At 42.9% G+C, this 26,777-nt stretch overlaps 1 protein-coding gene across 2 annotated transcripts in view; it reads right to left on the bottom strand.

The window, feature by feature from the left end:
- Window positions 1-880: 880 nt before the first annotated feature.
- LOC110497775 (all trans-polyprenyl-diphosphate synthase PDSS2) overlaps window positions 881-26,777 on the bottom strand; it is a 59,286-nt gene continuing 33,389 nt past the window's right edge. The window contains exons 4-8 of one of the 2 annotated variants that reach the window (XM_021574134.3): window positions 20,866-20,940; window positions 13,710-13,883; window positions 4,569-4,700; window positions 2,228-2,260; window positions 881-1,216 (exon numbers count right to left, since the gene is read on the bottom strand). In XM_021574134.3, the coding sequence (XP_021429809.1) occupies window positions 1,061-1,216; window positions 2,228-2,260; window positions 4,569-4,700; window positions 13,710-13,883; window positions 20,866-20,940 (570 nt within the window). In that variant the 3' untranslated portion in view covers window positions 881-1,060. Of the gene's footprint in view, window positions 1,217-2,227; window positions 2,261-4,568; window positions 4,701-12,802; window positions 13,884-20,865; window positions 20,941-26,777 lie in introns of those variants that run through there. The other variant, XM_021574135.3, reaches the window with a different exon arrangement.

The raw sequence follows: 26,777 nt of genomic DNA on the forward strand, positions 1-26,777 counted from the left end.
TGGGTGTGACAGACTGCAAACCACAAAAATCATCTCTATGAATAATAGCAGTCTTGGGTTTCAGATGTACGATACTGTACATGGAGCTGTGTCTCTGTATGGAGCCTTCTAAAATGCAACCTCCCTGCCTTGAAGTTAGATCACTAATCTGTAAGGACCCAATTCTAACTAGAGATCCACACATGTAATTCAGGCCCTGTAGCCCTGTGGCAAGGATCTCAAGAACAGGTAAATGTTCTCAGTCAAATATATTCTTAGTTTTAGTTATTTGAAGAAGACCCAAAGCAGGTACCTTTATCTTCCCATGTTTCTTTCCTCCTGTCGGCGCACAGCATGGATGAATATTTCATCAATGGCCGGAGGCTTGCCCTTGTACACACTGAATGAAGGAACCTAACAGAGCCAAAAACATAGCGGAAGTGGACACAAACTACCATCGACTGAGATCCAAATTTGTATTTGAAATTCCCTCTGCATTCCTGGATCAGCCTCAGATCTTTCCCCCTCCTTTCCCTGTGCCGTGTGCCCTTCAGGCCGGGCCGCCTGTGACAGACACGGTTGGTAGTGGTGACGCTCCTCCACCCAGTTTCACACCTTGGCTGTCCCAGCCGAGAGTGCCTGGGAAACCACAGGCCACCACCCTGGCGCCAGCCCGCAGCGCACAGAGGCCCAATCAATACCCTTGCATTTCCTGTCCATTTGCTGCAGGTCACAGGATTGGACCTCATTAATAATTACTGCTTGCGGAGCTTCAAGTGTGCTTCTCGTGGCAGGGACAAGGAAAGCTTTGACATTTTTCCCCACCTAGATTTTATTTTGCTATTGCACAGTGACATATCAAAGTTGTAATAGTAGCAAACACAAAACAACTCAAGACGACTGGATGGGAACTGTTTTAATAGCAAACAGTTAAATGGCGTTTTGAAAAGGGCAATCTGTAGTTTCATTTCTGGTAAAGGTCTATAGGACTGAGTTCTGCTCACTGATTGGCTTAAATAGAACAAAGATTGTTTTTGTGTGTTTGTGCAATTCATCCTGAGGACACAGGGTAATGGGCGGGTCAGAACTTTGTGACAGTGCTAGCGATGTTCTCCAAAGCTGAGCGTGCCTCAGAGGAAGGGAAACACTGGATGGACTCCAGAGCTTTGTTGCCGTGGTAACGACACAGGTCCATTGTTGAGGTGACACCTTCCTCCAACTTGATCATGGACCGCAGCTGTTGCAGGAAGAGACCATAGGACGACAGCATTTTTTTATGTAAGCAAATGTTGAAATGAGCAGCCTATTGTGACTGCGGAGGACAGAATGTGCAGTGGTCATAACAAAACTGTACATTGGTCATTAGAACCCCTCATCCCGGACACACTGAGTAATCTTAGGTGTCTTTTCCCCCCTGCTGCTCTAGCTCTGTCAGGACATATTTGTTGCTCAGGGCGTTCTACCTAATGAATTCTGAGACTGAAAAGCCCCTGTGGGCCTTCGCTTAAAAAAACAGCAGGCAAGGAGTGTTGCTCCACTGCGCTAATGTGTGCACACTCGTCAGTTTCAACACAGGGACACAGCACACTCCAAGGGTCTTCTCCACACTCCATTACTTCCCAGAAAGGCCCTGTCCTCTGTCCACCACTTTCTTTCCTATGTCGAACAACAGGTGGCAGATATTTCCAAAATTTGGTCTGACCATCTTCATGGTTTCAGACTGCATTACATTAAGACTAAGAGGAGCAGTGCACAGGGTACACCTAGTGTTTGACACAATATACATTTCAGAGTAAAAGCCCAGGCAGGCAGAACAAATTTATTTTATTCTAAGTACTAATCTATATGGAAATGGAAGTTAGAGTAACTATAATAACTGGGGTGCGGATAAGGATACATTCTCTCCATATCCCCCCTCCTGTCCTTATGAAGGAGATTCTGACAATGCCACTGTCGCTGTCTCCTCCACAAATAGTCCTAGGTACCTAATCCCCCACGATCTGGTTTCAGACGTGATCAGAGATCCACCCCCCCCCCCCCCCCCCCCCCCCCCACCACCACCTTTGTTTCTTCCTGCGCCCAGTCTGTCCCCTCCTTTCCCTCCAACTGACTTTGGGAAGGAAATTTCAAACTTAAAATTGGTTAGAGCGGATGGCAACCGTTTAAGCATCTTAGTCTTGCAACCCACCTTGCTACCATACCACAATAATAAACATCCACTGTATGTATGTACATCCACCCTGCTTACCTTTGTATGGTCAATAGTTCCAATAGTTTTTGCCTGTTCACAGAGCAAGAAAAAGGGAAAGACATTTAAGTATACAGTGAGTATAAACATGCTCTTTCCATGACAGACTGACCTGGTGAAAGCTATGATCCCTTAATGATGTCACTTGTGACATCCACTTCAACAGTGTAGATGAAGGGGAGGAGACAGGTTAAATAAAGATTTTTAAACCTTGAGACATTGATTGTGTATGTGTACAAGTTGAATGGGCAAAACAAAAGACTTAAGGGCCTTTGAACGTGGTATGTTAGTAGGTGCCAGGCGCACCAGTTTGTGTCAAGAACTGCAACGCTGCTGGGTTTTTCACACTCAACAGTTTCCCGTATGTTTCAAGAATGGTCCACCACCCAAAGGACATCCAGCCAACTTGACAACTGTGGGAAGCATTGGAGACAATATGGGCCAGCATCCCTGTGGAACGCTTGACACCTTGTAGAGACCATGCCCTGACGAATTGAGGCTGTTCTGAGGGCAAAAGGGAGGTGCAATTCAATATTAGGAAGATGTTCCTAATGTTTTGTTCACTCGGTGTAGATCTTTACCTTGTGGAGAGATTTTATTTATTTATACACACACATACACACACACACACACACACATACACACACACACACACACACACACATACATACATACATACATACATACATACATACATACATACATACACACACAGTGGGGCAAAAAAGTATTTAGTCAGCCACCAATTGTGCAAGTTCTCCCACTTAAAGATGAGAGAGGCCTGTAATTTTCATCATAGGTACACTTCAACTATGACAGACAAAATGAGAAAAAAAATCCAGAAAATCACATTGTAGTATTTTTAATGAATTTATTTGCAAATTATGGTGGAAAATAAGTATTTGGTCAATAACAAAAGTTTCCCAATACTTTTATATACCCTTTGTTGGCAATGACAGAGTTCAACTGTTTTCTGTAAGTCTTCACAAGGTTTTCACACACTGTTGCTGGTATTTTGGCCCATTCCTCCATGCAGATCTCCTCTAGAGCAGTGATGTTTTGGGGCTGTTGCTGGGCAACACGGACTTTCAACTCCCTCCAAAGATTTTCTATGGGGTTGAGATCTGGAGACTGGCTAGGCCACTCCAGGACCTTGAAATGCTTCTTACGAAGCCACTCCTTCGTTGCCCGGGCGGTGTGTTTGGGATCATTGTCATGCTGAACGACCCAGCCACGTTTCATCTTCAATGCCCTTGCTGATGGAAGGTTTTCACTCAAAATCTCACGATACATGGCCCCATTCATCCTTTCTTTTACACGGATCAGTCGTCCTGGTCCCTTTGCAGAAAAACAGCCCCAAAGCATGATGTTTCCACCCCCATGATTCACAGTAGGTATGGTGTTCTTTGGATGCAACTCAGCAGTCTTTGTCCTCCAAACACGACGAGTTGAGTTACCAAAAAGTTATATTTTGGTTTCATCTGTCCACATGACATTCTCCCAATCTTCTTCTGGATCATCCAAATGCTCTCTAGCAAACTTCAGATGGACCTGGACATGTACTGGCTTAAGCAGGGGGACACGTCTGGCACTGCAGGATTTGAGTCCCTGGCGGCATAGTGTGTTACTGATGGTAGGCTTTGTTTTGCTCACCGTTCTTGTGATCATTTCGACCCCACGGGGTGAGATCTTGCGTGGAGCCCCAGATCGAGGGAGATTATCAGTGGTCTTGTATGTCTTCCATTTCCTAATAATTGCTCCCACAGTTGATTTCTTCAAACCAAGCTGCTTACCTATTGCAGATTCAGTCTTCCCAGCCTGGTGCAGATCTATAATGTTGTTTCTGGTGTCCTTTGACAGCTCTTTGGTCTTGGCCATAGTGGAGTTTGGAGTGTGACTGTTTGAGGTTGTGGACAGGTGTCTTTTATACTGATAACAAGTTCAAACAGGTGCCATTAATACAGGTAACGAGTGGAGGACAGAGGAGCCTCTTAAAGATTAAGTTACAGGTCTGTGAGAGCCAGAAATCTTGCTTGTTTGTAGGTGACCAAATACTTATTTTCCACCATAATTTGCAAATAAATTCATTACAAATCCTACAATGTGATTTTCAGGATTTTTATTTTCTCATTTTGTCTGTCATAGTTGAAGTGTACATATGATAAATTACAGGCCTCTCATCTTTTTAAGTGGGAGAACTTGCACAATTGGTGGCTGACTAAATAATTTTTTGCCCCACTGTGTGTGTGTGTGTGTGTGTGTGTGTGTACAGACAGACAGACAGACAGACCAATTAAACTGTCAGGGAAAAAGTAATGGCACGGGATAAGTGGTTCAGTACCTGTTGCAGCTGATAACGCCATCGCTCCTGCCCCACAATCTGCCGGTGGAAAACCACAGGAGCAGAGTTCAAACTGAATGTTACTGGGCCTGCTGAACTGTTCTTCACAAATGGCTGCAGGTCAGAGTTCAACTAAAGAGTGGGAAATGACAGCATTAGTCAGTCATGACAGCCTAATCATAATCCTTACATGTTATATCTCACCAACTACAGCGTTTCCCAAACTTGGTCCTAGGGACCCCAAGGAGTGCATGTTGTGTTACCCAGCTGATTAAAATAATCACCGCTTGATGAGGAGTTGACTATTTGAATCAGCTGTACAATTATGTCCTTTTCACATTTCAGCATGATTCCTTTTCAGCAAAGCCAATCTTTCAGGTTTCCTGCAGTGTGGTGTATTGGGGTTGTGCCGCATAGTATCATGGGGCTTTATGTGTTGAGACTGAGCATGTTCTAGATAAATGGTTGAATTGATTCCATTCTCATTATGAAACAACTAAACATTGGCAATGAGACTGAACCTATGGGAACTATTCTGTCTGGAAGAAGTCGGTTTTAACAAGTTTAAGGCTAATGTTAGGACAATGTTTTGCTAGTAGAGGCAAGTGCATAGTCGAGCTAGCTAAGAGAGAGAGAGTTTGCATTGTCATGGATGGCAGAAAAGGATTTGAGACGGACGTCGAAGCGAGGAAACAAAGTGATTAGAAAGGGAGGAATAGGCATGCGAAGAAGAACTGGGGAAATTAACCTCTAGGGTATGTGGAACGCTAGCGTCCCACCTGGCCAACATCCAGTGAGATTGCAGAGCGCCAAATTCTAATACAGAAATACTTATTATAATAATTCAGAAAAGATACAACTATTTTACATAGGTTTAAAGATTAACTTCTACGGCGAAAGCATACCGTACTATTATCTGAGAACATAGCCCGGCAGACAAATCATTACATACAAAGAAGAGTTACATAAGTCAGAAATAGAGATAAAATTAATAATTTACCTTTGATGATCTTCATATGGTTGCACTCAGAAGACAATTTATTCAATAAATGTTCCTTTTGTTCGATAAAGTCTCTTTATATCCAAAAACCTCAGTTTTCTTCAGTTATCCACAGTATCAAACGCAGTCACAAAATCCAAATAGTATCCATAAAGTTCGTAGAAACATTTCAAATGATGTTCATAATCAATCTTCAGGTTGTTTTTAGCCTAAATAAATCGATAATATTTCAACCGGACAATAACCTCGTCAATATAAAAGGTAAACAAGAAAGGCACTCTCTCGGTCGCGTGCATGAAAAAGCTCTGACACGGCAGGGTCCACGCATTCAGACTGCTCTTACTACCTCATTTTTCAGAATACAAGCCTGAAACAATTTCTAAAGACTGTTGACATCTAGTGTAAGGCATATGAACTGCAATTTGAGTCCAAAGTCAATAGATACTGTAATGGCATTAAATAAAACTACAACAACAAAAAATCCCACTTCCTGAATGGATTTCTCTCAGGTTTTCGACTGCCAACTCAGTTATTTTATACTCAGACACTATTTTAACAGTTTGTGAAACTGTTATGTGAAACTGTTATGGTTTTCTATCCAATTATATGCATATCCTATCTTCTGGCCCTGAGTAGAAGGCAGTTTAATTTGGGCACGCTTTTCATCCAAAATTCCAAATGCTGCCCCCTACCCTAGAGAAGTTAAGGATGAAACGTCAAGTGAAGTGGATGAGGAAAATATTAAAGTAAGTGACAATCAGGAGCCAATTGAGAAATGAAAAATTGCTAGAATTGTTGAGAACATTGGACAGTTTAATGAAAGTGTGGAGCTCATATACAGAACGGTTTGAATATTTATTTCTTGCAAATGACATTGATGAGGACAATTGTGCCTACATTTTTTTGTTTAATGGGGCTAAAGACATTTAATTGACTATGCGGTCTGCTACAGCCACACAGGACAGATAAGACATATGGGGATATACTGAAAGGACACTTTTCGCTGAAAAGTTTAGGTTCCACAGAAGAAATCAGCAAGAGGGAGAATCAGTGATAATGTTTGCTGCTTCGTTAAAGAAGCTATCAGAGTACTGAGTTTAATGATATTCTAAATGACACCATTAGAGACATAGTATGTGGGCTATGGCGTGAAGCTACACAAAAGAGACTATTGACGGCATGTAATCTGACACTGGCAAAAGACATTGAAGTCCGTGTGTCCATGGAACTAGCTGCTAAAGATGCTCAGTAGTTGAGTTCATCAGGAAAAGTGCAGGGAGTTGCAACTGAAAAATCAGAGGTCTTTAATGGAGAGTTATGTAGCATGAAATACATTAGATTGAAGCTTCACATTAAGCTAGACAGCACACCAACATTCCTGAAAGCACGACTCGTACCTTATGCTATAAGACCAAAAGTCAAGGCTGACTTGGACACTGTAGTCAAGAACAAAATACTGTAGCCGGTCAGCGTGAGTGAATGGGCAACACCCATCGTACCAGTCCTTTAAAAAAGGTGTATGAATTAGGATATGTGGAGACTAACTTTACCGTTAACCCTGTGTTGTCCACTAAGTAGAATCTGCTACCACACATACAAACTTTTCACAGGATTATCTTCAAAAGTTCAGCAAGATCGACCTCTGCCAGGCCTACTTGCAGATGCACATGGATGAAAAGTCAAAGGAGCTTCTGACCATCGTGACACACAAGAGCCTCTTCAAGTACTCTCATCTACCAATTGGAATCCCAAGTGCGCCAGCGCTGTTCTAGAGAGTGAATGACAAGATCTTGCCAGGAGTACAATGCTACCTGGATGATACCTCGTTACCGGGAAAGACGAAGAAGACCATCTCCTGAACTTGGATACGACCTTACAGAGATTGAAGGACTACGGACTAGGAGTTCGTAAGGACATACACTGCATTACAGACAAGTTCGTAATAACTTAATATACTACATAATCAAAAGCATGTGGACACCTGCTCGTTGACCATCTCATTCCAAAATCATGGGCATTAATATGGAGTTGGTCCCCAACAATAGCCTCCACTCTTCTGGGAAGGTTTTTCCACTAGAGGTTGGAACATTGCTGTGGGGACTTGCTTCCATTCAGCCACACAAGCATTAGTGAGGTCGGGCACTGATGTTGAGCGATTAGGTCTACCTCGCAGTCGGTGGTTCAATTCAACTCAAAGGTGTTTGATGGGGTTGAGGTCAGAGCTCTGTGCAGGCCAGTCATGTTCTTCCACACCAATCTTGACAAACCATTTCTGTATGGACCCCACTTTGTGCACCTGGGCACTGCTGAAACAGGAAAGGACCTTCCAACTGGTGCTACAAAGTTGGATTCCCAGAATCGTTTAGAATGTAATTGTATGCTGTTGCATTAAGATTTCCCTTCACTGGAACAGGGGGCCTAGCACGAACCATGAAAAACAGCCCCAGACCATTATTCCTCCACCATCAAACTTTACATTTGACACTGCATTGGGGCAGGTAGCATTCTCCTGGCATCTGCCAAACCAAGATTTGTCCGTCAGACTGCCAGATGAAGCGTGATTCATCACTACAGAGAACGTGTTTCAACTGCTCCACAATCCAATGGCAGCGAGCTTTACACCACTCCAGCCGACACTTGGCATTGCGCATGGTGATCTTAGTCTCATGTGAGGCAGCTCGGCCACAAACATTTCTCGTGTTGACGTTGCTTCCATATGCAGTTTGGAACTCGGTAGTGTGTGTTGCAACCGAAGATGTACGGTTCTTACGCACTACACAATTTAGCACTCGGCGGTCCCATTATGTGAGCTTGTGTGGCCTAACAGGGCAGAAATTTGACTAACTGACTTATTGGAAAGGTGGCATCCTATGACGGCGCCATGTTTAAAGTCTGAGCTCTTCAGTAAGGCCATTCTCCTGCCAATGTTTGACGATGGAGATTGCATGGCTGTGTGCTCGATTTTATACACCCGTCAGCAACGGGTGTGGCTGAAATAGCCGGATGTCCACCTAGTTTTGTATATACAGTGCATTCAGACCCCTTGACTTTTCCCACATTGTTACTTAACAGCCTCATGCTAAAATGTATTTGTTTTTGTCTTCATCAAGCTACAAATAACAACCCATAATGACAAAATCTAAAAAACAGTTTTTACTTTATAAAAAATTATTACATAAGTCTTCGGACTCTTTACTCAGTACTTTGAAGCCCCATTGACAATAATTACAGCCTCGAGTATGACGCTACAAGCGTGGCACACCTGTATTTGGAGAGTTCTCTCCATTTTCTTCTGCAGATCCACTCAAGCTCTGTCAGGTTGGATGCAGAGCGTCGCTTCACAGCTATTTTCAGGTTTCTCCAGATGTTCGTTTGAGTTTAAATCTGGGCTCTGGCTGAGCCCCTCAAGGTCAAGGACATTGAGAGACTTGACCCGAAGCCAATCCTGCGTTGTCTTGGCTGTGTGCTTAGGGTCATTGTCCTGTTGGAAGGTGAACCTTCACCTCAGTCTCAGGTCCCGAGTGCTCTGGAGCAGGTCTTCATCAAGGATCTCTCTGTACTTTGTTCTGTTCATCTTTCACTCGATCTTGACTTGTCTCCCAGTCCTTGCCGCTGAAAACATTCCCACAGCATGATGCTGCCACCATGCTTCACCGTAGGGATGGTGCCAGGTTTCTTCCAGATGTGATGCTTGGCGTTCAGGCTAAAGAGTTCAATATTGGTTTCATCAGACGAGAGAATCTTGTTTGTCATGGTCTGAGAGTCCTTTAGGTGCCTTTTTGGCAAACTCCAACAGGGCTGTCAGGTGCATTTTACCGAGGAATGGCTTCTGTTTGGACACTACCATGAAAGCCTGTTTGGTGGAGTGCTACAGAGATGGTACCCTGACCAAGGCCCTTCTCCCCCGATTGCTCAGTTTGGCCGTCCGACAGCTCTAGGAAGAGTCTTGGTGGTTCCAAACTTTTTCCATTCAAGAATGATGGAGGCCACTGTGTTCTTGGGGACGCACAGATCTGGTACCCTTCCCCAGCTCTGTGCCTCGATGCAATCCTGTCTCGGAGCTCTACGGACAATTCCTTCTAAATCATGGCTTTGTTTTTGCTCTGACATGCACTGTCAACTATGGAACCTTATATAGACAGGTGTGCTTTCCAAATTATGTCCAATCAATTGAAATTTACCACAGGTGGACTCCCAGTTTTCATCAAGGATGAATAATGCAAACAGGATGCACCTGAGCTCAATTTAGAGTCTCATCACAAAGGGTTTGAATACTTATGTATAAAAAAAGGTATCGTTTTTTTGTTGAATACATTTTTAAAAACCTGTTTTTTCTTTGTCATTATGGGGTATTGTGTGCAGATTGATGAGGGGGAAAAGTGCATTCTTCCAATCACCGGTTGAATACCTTGGACTTGTCATCAATGCAATGGGCCTTCACAAGGCTCCGTCTAATGTCAAGACTATCTTGGACCCCAGCTCCTCAGAACGTAAACCAACTATGTTCTTTCCTGGGGTTACTGAATTACTAACGACGATTTATTCCGAGCTTAGCAATGAAGCTGAAGCCGCTGCATTAGTTGTTTTGTCAAGACAAAACATGGAAATGGACAGAACAATCCGAGGAAGCATTCGTGAAAACCAAGGAAACACTTCTGAAATCTGATGCACTTCGTTCGACCCGTCATTGCCCATCCAACTAGCTTGTGATGCTAGTACCTATAGTGCGGAAGCAATCCTGTCCCATATCATGCCTTCAGGTGAAGTATATCGCTTTCACGTCAAGGACATTAAACGAAGCCAAAACTAACTAACTATGCACAGATCCCTAGGCATTTGTTTTTGGAGGGCGTAAATGTCACCCGTAGCTGTACAGGAGTAAGTTCACCCTTTTTACAGATCATCGTCCGCTGACGAGCATCTTTGGACCGCATACTGGGATTCAGTCACTTGCTGCCAAGGACATCAAAAGCCGCAAGTTAAATCCATCTGCATTGCAGTTCTTCCAGGTTACCACTACATGTGGTCAAGCCAGAGTCCCGCCAAGTGGACTTCTACTCCAGACAAGTGGAAAATGCACCAGCTACACTCAGGTAATTGTGGAATGTTTTTTTAACGAAGGAAATAGCACAAAGCTACCTCTGATGGACTGGATGGAGGAAAAAGCGTGTTCCTTATGTCAGAAGGTTCGCAAATATACCTCAAATTGCACCTCTTCATCCGTGGGATTGGCCAGAGGTGTGGCAACGCATCTTCGCAGGTCCATTTGAAGACCATGTTTCTTGTGGTTGTGGATGCTCATAGCAAGTAGCCAGATGTTACCATCATGAGGTCTACTACTGCAGAGAACACCATCGAGAAACTTGGGGAAGTGTAGTCTGTTCGGATCACCACTCCTACTCGTTGGCGACAACGGACCACACCTAGTGTCCCAATAAATGGCTACATTCCTACAGGTGAATGGCGTATAGCACATCAGGCCCGCCCCGTATCATCCATCTATAAACTGGCTTGCGTTGAGGTTCATACAGACCATGAAAAATGAATTGAAAGTGTTATGGTCAAGGGACGTTGTACCAACGCTTGAACAGCGTCCTACTATCCTAAAGGAACAAGCCTCATGCAACAAACAAGGCTTCCCTGCTTTGCTACTCATGAAGAGGGTGCTAAGCACAAGCTTCGACCTACTCAAACCTGAGAAGGAAAAGGAGTGCGACGTCAACAGGAGAGTCAAGTCGAACGTTGTGAACTGAGAACAAAAGACAGAGCTTTCAATCCTGGAGAAACTACCTCAACGGACCAAAAGTGGGTTCCTGCTACAGTCATTGCCCAGTGCCCCTGTGACAATTTTGGACCCCCTTGTGGCCCCCCTAAATGTGGAGTATGAAATAATTTTTGCTATCGTTCTTTTTTTACATCCGTTATTAGACAGTGGCAACAATGATTATTATGAACATGGTCTTTTGCCTGCAATGCAGTGAAGAAAACAATAACGTCTAATATAACTGGCCCCTCTAACAGTACAACTGGCCCCAGCTTGGCCCTCCCCAGTTGAAATGGTCTAGACCTGCCACTGGTGTAAACCAGTCTGAAGGCTCTCGTATATTGGTTCACTTATGCCCGAAAATAAATTCGTTAAAATGGGCAAAATATTTTATATAAATTAATTCATATGGGCAGAATATTGAGTAAAATAAATCAAATGCAATGGCTCCCATGAGGAAACATGTTGAAACCAGTCTGAAGGTTCTCATTTATTGGCTCCCTTATGCACTAAAATAAAAATATGGGTAGAATATTGTATAAATAAAAATGTGTTGCATTCCTCTTAGACAGAATAAATAAAACTTGGTAAATCCAAAGTGATGAATGCGGTTGCAAAATCGAATGCTTCTAACCAAAAGTCACCTAACTTTCGTGGTTCTTCCATAGGCTATGGTAGGCTAGACCAACTTGTTGGATGCACATTTAACATCCAGCTGTTTAGTTAGGCCATCATCAGCTGATCCAGAAAATACGTTTCTGAATGACAGTCAAGTGACACAGCACATGATGCCAAAACAGCGTTGAGAAGAATGTCCAGAATATGTTGATGTCTCGTTTGTTGCGCCAGCGAAGGCAGTTATGATCCGTGTTGGATCCAATCCAATACCCCTACATTTGTTGATTATCTGCTCGTCTGCTTGCGTTACAGAAGGGTCTAGATAGAAGATTTAACAGAGAAAGCATAAGGTTATGTTTTCATATGTTTCTGTGTATCGGATTGGACACCGGGTACAGTAGGGTACTGTGTGCAATTGTGTAGGATAGGCTATTGCATTAACACCCAACAGCATTTTCCTTCCTATTATCCAAAAACATTTAATGCAACAAATGAGTAGCCTAGTGGGCTTTTAAATAAAATTGTTTGGTGAATTTGAAAGATATAAATAATGGTAAGAGCCCAATAAGATGGACTCTGACCCCTTTAATTGTAGAGGCTATTATTACTTTGTCTCTAAAATCAGTTTCCATTTCTAGTGTCATGTGACAGTCTTTTTTATTTTATTGAAACAACCAAATGTCAGCCTTTTACCAGATCCGAATATTTTCACATGAACTGGTTATTTTCATAAATTCAGTAGCTTACGCTACAAAATATAATATTCTGCCCGTATGAACACATTTATCTTAGGCAACCGCCTAAAGAACAGCTACATGATTGATTGAAAAGCAGCAAATAGACAATGTTACATTTTCTTTTTTTATAAAAGACTCAAACAAACAGACAATAGGTTAAAGCTCACTTCAGTTTCCCCGCAACATTGAGTGCACAGCAGGGTCTGTATGCAGCATAGTACCCTCTACAAAAAGATACTCAGATATTACACTGCAAACATGTTCTCTCCGCCCCATGGCAAAATGAGTAGAATTGCAGGAAATTAACTCAATTTTTTTTTAAATGACCTCCACTCTCAAGACGGGGGCAGCTAAAACGTTTTGCTCCTCTAGGTGGGGGAGGGAGGGCCCCCAAAAGGCTAGGGTCGGCTCTGACTGCATGTGTGTGTACGGATACACAAACCCCCGAGCCACTGCAGACCCTCATGATGAGTGGCCCGCACCACTCTTTAAAAGTTGCCCATCCCTGTTCTAGATAATGGTTGAACTGATTCCTGTCTTCGGTCTCATAATTTTTTGCCCATCCCCAGTTCGATCTTGTCTCATCTCTGCAACTCCCCAATGGGCTTGGGCGGCAAAAGTCGAGTCATGCATCCCCCGAAACATGACCCGCCAAACCACGCTTCTTAACACCCGCCCGCTTAAGCCGCTTGCCAACTGCACCAATGTGTCGGAGGAAACACCGCTCACCTGAAGACCAAGGTCAGCCTGCATGCGCCGGCCCACCACAAGGAGTCGCAAGAGCACGATGACCCAAGTAAAGCCCCCCCGGCCAAACCCTCCCCTAACCCGGATGTGGCTGGGTCAATTGTGCGCCGCCCAATCACGGCGCTTTGTATGACAGCCTGGGATCGAACCCGGGTCTGTAGTGATGCCTCTAGCACGGTCTCAGACCGCTGTGCCACTCAGGAGGCCCCTTCTGTCTCGTCATTATTGAATTATTTTAAAGACAAAACCCACGAGTCATAATATGCAGTACTTGCCTTGTGTCCCAGTGATAGATGCTTGCCGTATTTGTAGGCCAGTCCTTGGGCATCTTTGTCATGTTTGGCGAGCTCCATCGCTGCCTGACAGCTTTTTGCCAGCAAGGCACCATGGGACAAGAACCTCTGCTCCTCCCACGTAACCATGTTGATGTCATCAGTCAGGCTCTTGTCCTGAAAGTTTACATCAAACGTTATGTATTCAGTTCTGACTGTTCCCATTGTGTGGATGTACATTTTTATCCCAGTAGTAGCCTTTTGCAGGAATATATAATGACTCTTATTCATGACAAAAAAAACAAGTCGCTTAATAGAATAAGATGCAATCATTTGCTGTTAGTGAAAGAGCAAAAACATTTTCATCTTTGCATTCTAAAATAATTAGAAATAGGCATCTATTTCTTATTATTTATTTTATTTCCATGAACATTGCAGAATAAATATCTCACCTTTTCTGTGATGGTTTCCTATTGGCGAAATAGCCTCTAAGCGTAGAACAAGTTAGGATAGGACGAATGGTAGCCTATCATTCATTTAATTGGACACACTTCACCGTAGTAAATAGATAAGCTATTTCAAGTATTTTCAAGTATTTTGCTCTATTTGATACGATCCGAAGCGCAGTTTAAAATCCTTAAGAGTCTTGATGCACCTGTGCGTCAATCTAAGTAACATAATAAAATGTCCATTTAAGCTAAAAATATTTGTTTTGCATGGGCTGCGTCTCAAACCATCGCATCCGTTTATGTTGGCTTTCCGCATCTGCGGTGGAAGGTGGCCGAGCTACAGCAGTGTTAATCAGACTATCCCGAAAATCTTTAAATAATTCCATATGTTAGCTTAGTAGACCACCTTCCATCCAGCTGCAAAGAAACCACTACTAAAGAACACCAATAATAAGAAGAGACTTGCTTGGGGCCAAGAAACACAAGCAATGGACATTAGACTGGTGGAATTCTGTTGTTTGGTCTAAATTCCAAGTCCAAATTGATATTTTTGGTTCGAAGCACAGTGTCTGTGAGACGCAGAGTAGGTGAACGGAATATCTTCACATGTGTGGTTCTTACCATGGAGGTGGTGGCGTGAGGGTGCTTTGCTGGTGACACTGTCAGTGATTTATTTAGAATTCAAGGCACACTTAACCAGCATGGCTACCACAGCATTTTGCAGTGATACACCATCCCATCTGGTTTGCGCTTAGTCTCACTATCATTTGTTTTTCAACAGGACAATGACCCAAAACACACTTCCAGGCTGTGTAAGTGCTATTTAACTAAGGAGAGTGATGGAGTGCTGCATCAGATGACCTGTGCTCCACAAATCACCCGATCTCAACCCAATTGAGATGGTTTGGGATGAGTTGGACCGCAGAGTGAAGGGAAAGCAGCCAACAAGTGCTCAGTATATGTGGGAACTCCTTCAAGACTGTTGGAAAAGCATTCCAGGTGAAGCTGGTTGAGAGAATACCAAGACTGTCATTAAGTCAAAGGGTGGCTACTTTGAAGAATCTCAAATATAAAATATTTTGATTTGTTTAACACTAATGGTTAATACATGATTCCATGTGTGATATTTCATAGCTTTGGTGTCTTCACTATTACTGTAAAAATTAAGAAAACCCTTGAACGAGTAGGTGTCCAAACTTTGCGGAATAAATTCCTTACCTTTTCTGGCTGAGTTCATATTCCCGAAGAAGCCATACAACATATTACTATGCGCATCTCTCATTGTGCCTATTGTATATTATATTTACTCAAACTGGTGACAATGTAGGCTATTTATGCCTCCTGTACCACTTGTTGTTTTTGCAATCTCTTGATTTGTGATGATTTTGGTGCAAAATCGTATGACCTTTCCCATCACTCATGTTTACATGTTTGGAAAATACATCAGATATGTTACTGTTAATACAGTGCCTTGCGAAAGTATTCGGCCCCCTTGAACTTTGCGACCTTTTGCCACATTTCAGACTTCAAACATAAAGATATAAAACTGTATTTTTTTGTGAAGAATCAACAACAAGTGGGACACAATCATGAAGTGGAACGACATTTATTGGATATTTCAAACTTTTTTAACAAATCAAAAACTGAAAAATTGGGCGTGCAAAATTATTCAGCCCCTTTACTTTCAGTGCAGCAAACTCTCTCCAGAAGTTCAGTGAGGATCTCTGAATGATCCAATGTTGACCTAAATGACTAATGATGATAAATACAATCCACCTGTGTGTAATCAAGTCTCCGTATAAATGCACCTGCACTGCAAAAATCTATCGTTCTGCCCCTGAACAAGGCAGTTAACCCACCTTTCCTAGCCCATCATTGAAAATAAGAATGTGTTCTTAACTGACTTGCCTAGTTAAATAAAGATTAAATAAAGGTGTAAAAAAAATGGCCAAATCGGTGTCCAAAAATACCGATTTCCGATTGTTATGAAAACTTGAAAATCGGCCCTAATTAAATCGGCAATTCCGATTAATCGTTCGACCTCTATAGGGGATAACTGAGGATGGAACAACATTGTAGTTTCTCCACAATATATAAAATAAATATATAATACAAATATTAAACCATGCATACTGTTTCCAATATGACAAAAATATGAACTTTTTGTCCAGAATACAAAGCATTATGTTTGGGGCATATCTAACACAACACATCACAGAGAACATATTTTCAAGCATGGTGGTGGCTGCATCATGTTATGGGTATGCTTATCATTGGCAAGGACTATGGAGTTTTTTAGGATAAAAAGAAACAGAATGGAGCTAAGTACAGGCAAAATCCTAGAGAAAAAAAACATGGCAGAATTGCAAAGAAAAATCCATATTTCAGACTGTTCAATAAAAATAAAAGATAGGCAAAAGAACAGACACTGGACAGAGGAACTCATCCTAGAAGGCCAGCATCCCGAGGTCGCCTCTTCACTGTTGACGTTGTGACTGGTGTTTTGTGGGTACTATTTAATGAATCTGCCAGTTGAGGACTTATGAGGCGTCTGTTTCTCAAACTAGACACTCTAAAGTACTTGACCTCTTGCTCAGTTGTGCACCGGGGCCTCCCACTCTTTCTATTCTTGTTAGAGCCCGTTTGTGCTGTTCTGTGAAGGGAGTAGTACACAGCGTTGAACGGTAGTGTATGCTCCTGAGTGGCCTAGTTACAGTTTTGACTTAAATTGTCCTGAAAATCTTCAGCAAGACTTGAAAATGGCTGTCTAGCAATGATCAACAACCAACTTGACAGTGCTTGAATTCTTTTTTTATTTATTTATTTCACCTTTATTTAACCAGGTAGGCAAGTTGAGAACAAGTTCTCATTTACAATTGCGACCTGGCCAAGATAAAGCAAAGCAGTTCGACACATACAACGACACAGAGTTACACATGGAGTAAAACAAACATGCAGTCAATAATACAGTATAAACAAGTCTATATACGATGTGAGCAAATGAGGTGAGATAAGGGAGGTAAAGGCAAAAAGGCCATGGTGGCAAAGTAAATACAATATAGCAAGTAAAACACTGGAATGGTAGATTTGCAATGGGAGAATGTGCAAAGTAGAAATAAAAATAATGGGGTGCAAAGGAGCAAAATAAATAAATAAATTTAAATACAGTAGGGAAAGAGGTAGTTGTTTGGGCTAAATTATAGGTGGACTATGTACAGGTGCAGTAATCTGTGAGCTGCTCTGACAGTTGGTGCTTAAAGCTAGTGAGGGAGATAAGTGTTTCCAGTTTCAGAGATTTTTGTAGTTCGTTCCAGTCATTGGCAGCAGAGAACTGGAAGGAGAGGCGGCCAAAGAAAGAATTGGTTTTGGGGGTGCAAATCTACCAAGACCTGGCCGTCCCTCTAAACTTTCAGCTCATACAAGGAGAAGACTGATCAGAGATGCAGCCAAGAGGCCCATGATCACTCTGGATGAACTGCAGAGATCTACAGCTGAGGTGGGAGACTCTGTCCATAGGACAACAATCAGTATTGCACAAATCTGGCCTTTATGGAAGAGTGGCAAGAAGAAAGCCATTTCTTAAAGATATCCATAAAAAGTGTTGTTTAAAGTTTGCTACAAGCCACCTGGGAGACACACCAAACATGTGGAAGAAGGTGCTCTGGTCAGATGAAACCAAAATTGAACTTTTTGACAAAAATGCAAAACGTTATGTTTGGCGTAAAAGCAACACAGCTGAACACACCATCCCCACTGTCAAACATGGTGGTGGCAGCATCATGGTTTGGGCCTGCTTTTCTTCAGCAGGGACAGGGAAGATGGTTAAAATTGATGGGAAGATGGATGGAGCCAAATACAGGACCATTCTGGAAGAAAACCTGATGGAGTCTGCAAAAGACCTGAGACTGGGACGGAGATTTGTCTTCCAACAAGACAATGATCCAAAACATAAAGCAAAATCTACAATGGAATGGTTCAAAAATAAACATTTCCAGGTGTTAGAATGGCCAAGTCAAAGTCCAGACCTGAATCCAATCGAGAATCTGTGGAAAGAACTGAAAACTGCTGTTCACAAATGCTCTTCATCCAACCTCACTGAGCTCGAGCTGTTTTGCAAGGAGGAATGGGAAAAAATGTCAGTCTCTCGATGTGCAAAACTGATAGAGACATACCCCAAGCGACTTACAGCTGTAATCGCAGCAAAAGGTGGCGCTACACAGTATTAACTTAAGGGGGCTGAATAATTTTGCACGCCCAATTTTTCAGTTTTTGATTTGTTAAAAAAGTTTGAAATATCCAATAAATGTCGTTCCACTTCATGATTGTGTCCCACTTGTTGTTGATTCTTCACAAAAAAATACAGTTTTATATCTTTATGTTTGAAGCCTGAAATGTGGCAAAAGGTCACAAAGTTCAAGGGGGCCGAATACTTTCGCAAGGCACTGTACATACATACAGTACATTACACACACACACACACACACACTACCAGTCAAAAGTTTGGACACCTACTCATTCAAGGGTTTTTCTTAATTTTTACAATAATAGTGAAGACAAACTATAAAACAACCCACTTGGAATCATTTAGTAACCAAAAAGGTGTTAAACAAATCAAAATATATTTGAGATTCTTCAAAGTAGCCACCCTATGCCTTGATGACAGCTTTGCACACTCTTGGCATTCTCTCAACCAGCTGCATGAGGTAGCTCTTCCAACAGCCTAAAATGAGTTCTCAAATATGCTGAGTACTTGTTGGCTGCTTTTCCTTTACTCTGCAGCCAACTCATCCTATTAAATCTATTTTATTTTTTTACCCCCTTTTTGTGGTATCCAATTGTTAGTAGTTACTATCTTGTCTCATCGCTACAACTCCCGTACGGGCTCGGGAGAGATGAAGGTCGAGAGTCATGCATCCTCCGAAACACAACCCAACCAAGCCGCACCAATGTGTCGGAGGAAACACCGTGCACCTGGCGACCTGGTTAGCGTGCACTGCGCCCGGCCCGCCACAGGAGTCGCTAGAGCGCGATGAGACAAGGATATCCCTACTGGCCAAGGACCTACCGGTCGCGGCCGGCTGCGACAGGGTCTCTGGTGGCACAGCTAGCACTGCGATGAAGTGCCCTAGACCACTGCCCCACCCGGGAGGCCTATCCCAAATCTATTTGATCAATTTTGAATCCACAAAATGTGGAATAAGTCAAGGGGTATGAACACCTTCTGCAAACAATGTTTGCAAATTTATTAGAAATAAAAAAACAAAAATATAAATGTATGTAAGTATTCAGACCCTTTACTTCGTACTTTGTTGAAGCACCTTTTAGCAGCGATTATAGCCTTGTGTCTTCTTGGGTATGATGCTACAAGCTTGGCACACCTGTATTTGGGGAGTTTCTCCCATTCTTCTCTGCAGATCCTCTCAAATTAGATGGGGAGCGTCACTGCACAGCTATTTTCAGGTCTCTCCAGAGATGTTAGATTGGGTTCAAGTCCAGGCTCTGGCTGGGCCACTCAAGGACATTCAGAGACTTGTCCCGAAGCCACTCCTGCGTTGTCTTGGCTGTGTGCTTAGAGTTGTTGTCCTGTTGCAAGGTGAACATTCGAACCAGTCTGAGGTCCTGAGCGGTCTGGAGCAGATTTTCATCAAAGATCTCTATGTACTTTAGTCAGCATCGAGGCAAAGAGCAGTCTCCCAGTCCCTGCCGCTGAAAAATATCCCCACAGCATGATGCTGCCACCCCCATGCTTCACCGTAGGGATGGTGCCAGGTTTCCTCCAGACGTGACGCTTGGCACCCAGAGAATCTTTTTTTTTATGGTCAGAGTCCTTTAGGTGACTTGACAAACTCCAAGTGGGCTGTCATGTCTTTTACTGAGGAGTGGCTTCCGTCTGGGCATTCTACCATAAAGGCTTGATTGGTGGAGTGCTACAGAGATGGTTGTCCTTGTGGAAGGTTCTCCCATCTCCACAGAGGAACTCTGGAGCTCTATATGAGTGTCCATTGGGTTCTTGGTCACCTCCCTGACGAAGGCCCTTCTTACAGTGTATTCAGACCCCTTGACTTTTTCCACATTTTGTTACAGCCTTATTCTAAAAAGGATTAAATTAGTGCCTTTCCAAATCATGTCCAATCAATTGAATTTACCACAGGTGGACTCCAATCAAGTTGTAGAAACATCAAGGATGATCAATGGAAACAGGATGAACCTGAGCTCAATTTCAAGTCTCATATCTAAAGGGGCTGAAGACTTATGTAAATCATATATTTCACGTGGTTGCTAAGCTAATTGTTACGCAATCCCTTTTCAAAGTCGGTGTATATGGCGAAGAAACGTGCCTATGTTCCTTGAAAGTACGTAATGTCATGATTCCAAAGCTATTCGATATTACAGAGAGCAAGTTAATTATCTAACATCTCAGAAAGGATTTGTAATGTTGTACTTCTTGTTGACGAAATTCGAGCTAATGTTGGGTCTTTGAGCTAGCGCCCAATAGACACCCATTCACTCCTTGAAGGAGAGCGTTCCTTGTCCCAGAATGCACTGTGTGGCCCATTGATGTAGCGTATGTTAAGACTCCACTCTGTGAGGCACATCGATCTGCAGGTTGAACATGGTGAGATTGTAGACTCCTAAATTGACAGTGCAGTTCATTTAGGTGAGTTTACAGCTAACTAGTTACACTGACCCTGGTATGGAAATGGTCTTACCTCCAAACTGTTGGGCATCTCATGGTAGATTCCCTGCACTAAGTCACCAATGGCACTTGAGATCAACTCCACAACCTGTCAAACACAAAATAAAAAAGCTTTTGTTAACCACCATGAAAGCACTTTATGTAGTATTGAAATTGCTCTAAAGAGAGATGGTATAGGGCAGGGTTCCCCAACAGGATTGTATTTGGACCCCAAGTTTTCTGAGCAACAACAGTAAAAATAATCTATATACAATACCAGTCAAAAGTTTGGGCACACCTACTCATTCAAGGATTTTACTTTTTATAATGTTCTACATTGTAGAATAATAGTGAAGACAAAACTATTAAATAACACATATGGAATCATGTAGAAAACAAAAAAGTTAACAATTTGTATTTATTTTATATTGAGATTCTTCAAAGTAGCCACCCTTTGCCTTGATTACAGCTTTGCACACTCCTGGCATTCTCAACCAGTCATGAGGTAGCCACCTGGAATGCATTTCAATTAACAGGTGTGCCTTAAGTTAATTTGTGGAATTTCTTAATGCCTTTGAGCCAATCAGCTGTGTTGTGACATGGTAGGGGTGGTATACAGAAGATGGTAATTTACCAAATAGGGCTAAGTCCGAACAGCTCAACTGGCCCCCCGGGTGGCGCAGTGGTTAAGGGCGTCATCAGAGACTCTGGGTTCGCGCCCGTAACCGGGCCCCACCGTCCATGGGGCGACGCACAATTGGCCTAGCGTCGTCCGGGTTAGGGAGGGCTTGGTCGGTAGGGATGTCCTTATCTCATCGCGCACCAGCGACTCCTGTGGCGGGCCGGGCGCAGTGCGCACTAGCCAAGGTTGCCAGGTGCACAGTGTTTCCTCCGACACATTGGTGCGGCTGGCTTCCGTGTTGGATGCGCACTGTATTAAGAAGCAGTGCGGCTAGGTTGGGTTGTGTATCGGAGGACGCATGACTTTCAACCTTCGGCTCTCCCGAGCCCGAATGGGAGTTGTAGCGATGAGACAAGATAGTAGCTACTAAACAATTGGACACCACGAAATTGGGGAGAAAAAGGGGTAAAAATTCCACACAAAAAAAAAAAAAAAAGAGCAAAGAGAAATGACAATCATTACTTTACGACATTACGACATCAATGCGAAACATTTGAAAAACTTTGAATGCTTCTTCAAGTGCAGTCGCAAAAATCATCCAGCTCTATGATGAAACTGGCTCTCAAATCAAATTTCATTTCACATACGTGTTTAGCAGATGATATGAAATGCTTGTGTTTCTAGCTCTAACAGTGCAGTAATATCTAACAATTTCACAACAACACACACAAATCTAAAGTACATGAGGACCGCCACAGGAAAGAAAGACCCAGAGTTCATTAGCGTTACCAGCCTCAGAAATTGAGGCCCAAATAAATGCTTCAGTGTTCAAGTAACATTCACATCTCAACATCAACTGTGTGAATCAGGCCTTCATGGTCGAATTGCTGCAAAGAAACCACTACTAAAGGACACCAATATGAAGAAGAGACTTGCTTGGGCAAAGAAACATAAGCAATGGACATTAGACTGGTGGAAATCTGTCCTTTGGTCTGATGAAACCAAATATTTTATTTTTGGTTCCAACCACTGTGTCTTTGTGAGGCACAGAGTAGGTGAACGGAAGATCTCGTGATTTATTTAGAATTCAAGGCACACTTAGCCTGTGTGGCTACCACAGCATTCTGCAGCAATATGCCATCCCATCTGGTTTTGGCTTAGTGAGACTATAATTTTTTTTTCAACAGGACAATTGACCCAACACACCTCCAGGCTGTGTAAGGGCTATTTGACTAAGAAGGAGAGTGATGGAGTGCTGCATCGAATTACCTGGCTTCCACAACCACCTGACATCAAAACAATTGAGATGGTTTGGGATGAGTTGGACCGCAGAGTGAAAGAAAAGCAGCCAACAAGTGCTCAGCATATGTGGGAACTCCTTCAAGACTGTTGAAAGGCATTCCAGATGAAGCCGGTTGAGAGAATGTATTTCGATTACCACATGATTCCATGTGTTATTTCATAGTTTTGATGTCTTCACTATTATTCTGCAATGTAGAAAATAGTAAAAATTAAAAACCCTTGAATGAGTAGGCGTGTCCAAATGTTTGACTGGTACTGTATATGTATTTTTTACATTTTTATTGTTGGACATAAGACTAAAATCACTTGGAGCTGGTGTTTTAATGCTGGAAATCTGTTCCCCAAAGTATTCCCACGCATAAAGAGATGTGTGCTCTTATACAAATGTAAGCAAGGTTTGAAATGATTATGTTTTAGTCATTGGGTAACACTTTACTTGACACCCAGCGTCATAACACTGTCGTGACATATTGCATTATTTTACGGCTGGTTATGACATCTTCATAAGTGTCAAAAACCTACCACACAACGCAAAATATTCCATTACACCATAGCCTACATGTCAACAGTACGTTTATGTTGCACAACATTTCATGAAATTTACCATATTAAATTGTAATTGCGCACAAGGGAAAAAACACATTTGAATAAATGTGCGCTTTGACACTTATGCAGGTGTCAAAACCAGCCATAAAATAATGCAATATGTCACAGATGTAAATATATGTGTTATGACGCTGGGTGTCAGGTAAAGTGTTACCCAAATATTAAATCTGTTTGGGCTTCTTGCAGAAAATGTGCAGTCTACAAATTATTTGGAATTATGTTCCCGGTGCCCTGACCATCATCTCAAGAAGAAAATTGTCCCACGGCTGAATTTAGTTGTTAATCCTTGGTATAGAGGATTCCCATCCTCTAGACTAAGGGGTGGCTGTAAACATAAGGGTTGAGTGTGTGGGTGTCTGGGCTGTGAATTGACCAGATCTAACATTATCACATTATCAGACCAGTGTGGACTGGCTGAGGACTGCCTGCTGTTTTCTTTAAGTACACACAGACTGAGCTTTTTCAATTTTTATTTTATTTATAGCGACCTCCAGTTTAATGTGAATTATTATGAGGCTTTATCAGGTGTCAAGTCTGAGGAGCTGGAAGGCAGATGGCAAGGCAGAAATCAGGAAATGTCATGGGGGCTGTGGGGGTTGATGAGGCTCTTGAGCAGTGGTCTGACATCTGTTGCTGTGGATCTTTGTCATTAAGAACCCAACTCAGTATTGATACCTTCTTCTTGTTTTAGATATAACTTCACTCTGTTCAACAGTGTTGCTGGGTGGTATCGTATGTTCTTCACTAGCACCCTCTCTCGCCTTCAAGGAATTCTACTTGGTCCAGGTGTGCGGGCATGTAGTGGAATAAATGTTCCAAAATTTTAAAAAGGTTCTTCTTACTTCATTAGTTTTTTCTTATTTAGGATTCAACTTGCCCCATGTAAAAGTGTGATCTTTGGGATGCCAAGTTAAATATTTTGGGGGGGCAGCTTTGTCTCATTAAGCTCCACTAAACTTTTGTGTCTTCCGTCTGCAGTTGCAATATCCCTCTTGCAGGGGGCATCCATGACTACATTTTAAATAGCACACTTGCTCACACATGTGATACTAATCATCCAAAGTAAATTCAATCAGACACCTTATTTAAATCTCAATCCATGATTTTTACAAAAGGTTAGCTTTATCTTCTTTCACAACCAATTTCATAAAGGACAGTGTATGGGCAAACATTTACATGTCTACGTAGATGATAAGAAAAAAATGATTCATACGTTGTACTCCCTAAAGTCGTTTTTTCATAATTTAAAAGTGGTTGCACTGTCTGTCTCTAGTCTTAGTAGTGACCTCTGGGTAACAAGCCTCACAAAAGGCCCAAAAGGACAATGCCTCTAAAGTGCTACCAGATGTGCTAGCTGGCTATGAGGAACATTTTGGGGGAAAGTATCAGATAAGTCCCCGCCTCCCCCTTACTCTATTCCCAAATCTAGGCGGATCGTGTTTTGCCGACAGGTCTGTGAGGGAGAGAAACCGGAGCTGGGCTCTGAGATCACTTTACCATTTATACAAGTACCGGCCTAGGATTCCTCTCAAAGCCAGGACACATAATCCAGATGAATTGCTCTCCTAAAAAAATATATTTTGCAAAACCACAGTGCTAATGCTACGACTGCTACTACAGTTATGTCTGTCTTGGTGACACACAAAACAAAAAAATACAATTTAACATCATTACAACTCAAGCAATTGGTGAGTTCAAAACATTTTATTCTCCATTAAGGATTGAATAGGGTTCTCTATTTGTCATTGTCTTTTGGTTTAATAGGCAGTGTCATGAACATAGTTTAGACACAAGTGTGAGTACTAATTGTTTTGATATGTTCCGGGTAGCCTCTGAGATTAACATTGACGAATACACGGATATGGTGACTGAGTTTCAGGAAATGTGTAGGAGATGTTGTACCCACTGACTTAAAACCTACCCAAACCAGAAACCCTGGATAGATGGCAGCATTCATGCAAAACTGAACCAACGCATTTAACAATGGTAAGGTGACTGGGAATATGGCCAAATACAAACAAACAGTGTAGTTATTCCCTCCGTAAGGCAATAAAAAAAAAGAGCCAAATGTCAGTACAGACACACAGTGGAGTCGCAATCAAACGGCTCAAACACGAGACACATGTGACAGGGTCTACAGACAATCACGGACTACAAAGGGAAAACCAGCCACGTCGTGGACACCGACGTCTTGCTTCCGGACAAGCTAAACACCTGCTTTGAGGATAACACAGTGCCACTGACATGGCCCGCTACCAAGTGTATTGCTGTGGGCTTTCCTTCTCCATGGCCGACGTGAGTAAGACATTTAAGCGTGTTAACCCTCTCAAGGCTGCCGGTCCAGACGGAATCCCTAGCCTCAGAGCATGCACAGAGCAGCTGACTGGAGTGTTTACGGACATATTCAATCTCTCCCCTATCCCAGCAAAGGTAACTGATCCTCAACACAGGGGTCCTAAAAGGGTGCGTGCTCAGCCCCCACCTGTACTCAGTGTTCACCCACGCCTCCAACTCAATCATCAAGTTTGCAGACGACACAACAGTAGTAGGCCTGATTACCAACAATGATGAGACAGCCTACAGGGAGGTGGTGAGGGCCCTGGGAGAGTGGTGCCAAGAAAATAACCTCTCACTCAACAAAACGAGCTGATGGTGGAATTCAGGAAACAGCAGAGGGAGAACGCCCCTATTCACATCGACCAGACCGCAGTGGAGAAGGTGGAAAGCTTCATGTTCCTTGGCGTACACATCACTGACGATCTGAAATCATCCACCCACACAGACAGTATGGTGAAGAAGGTGCAACAGAGCCTCTACAACCTCAGGAGGCTGAAGAAATTTGGCTTGGCCCTTAAAACGTTTATAGATGCACAATTGAGAGCATCCTGTCGGGCTGCATCACTGCCTGGTATGGCAACTTCAAATGCAGGGCTCTCCAGAGGGTGGTGTGGTCTGCCCAATGCATCACCGGGGGCAAACTACCTTCCCTCCATGACATCTACAGCACCCCATGTCAGAGAAAGGCCAAAAAGATTATCAAGGAGATCAACCACACGAGCCACGGCCTGTTCACCCCGCTATCATCCAGAAGGCGAGGTTAGTACAGGTGCATCAAAGCTGGGACCGAGAGACTGAAAAACAGCTTCTATCTCAAGGCCATCAGACTGTTAAGTAGCCATCACTAGCCGGCTTCCACCAGGTTACGCAACCCTGCACGTTAGAGGCTGCTGCCTTCCATACAGACTCACTGGCCACTTTAATAATGTTTACATACTGCTTTACTTATTGCTCAATCTATGGCAGGGTAGCCTAGTGGTTAGAGCGTTGGACTAGTAACCGGAAGGTTGCAAGTTCAAACCCCCGAGCTGACAAGGTACAAATCTCTCGTTCTACCCCAGAACAGGCAGTTAACCCAC

Source organism: Oncorhynchus mykiss, chromosome 19 (assembly GCF_057628025.1).
Source record: "Oncorhynchus mykiss isolate SJ-2025 chromosome 19, ASM5762802v1, whole genome shotgun sequence".
Classification (NCBI taxonomy): domain Eukaryota; kingdom Metazoa; phylum Chordata; class Actinopteri; order Salmoniformes; family Salmonidae; genus Oncorhynchus; species Oncorhynchus mykiss.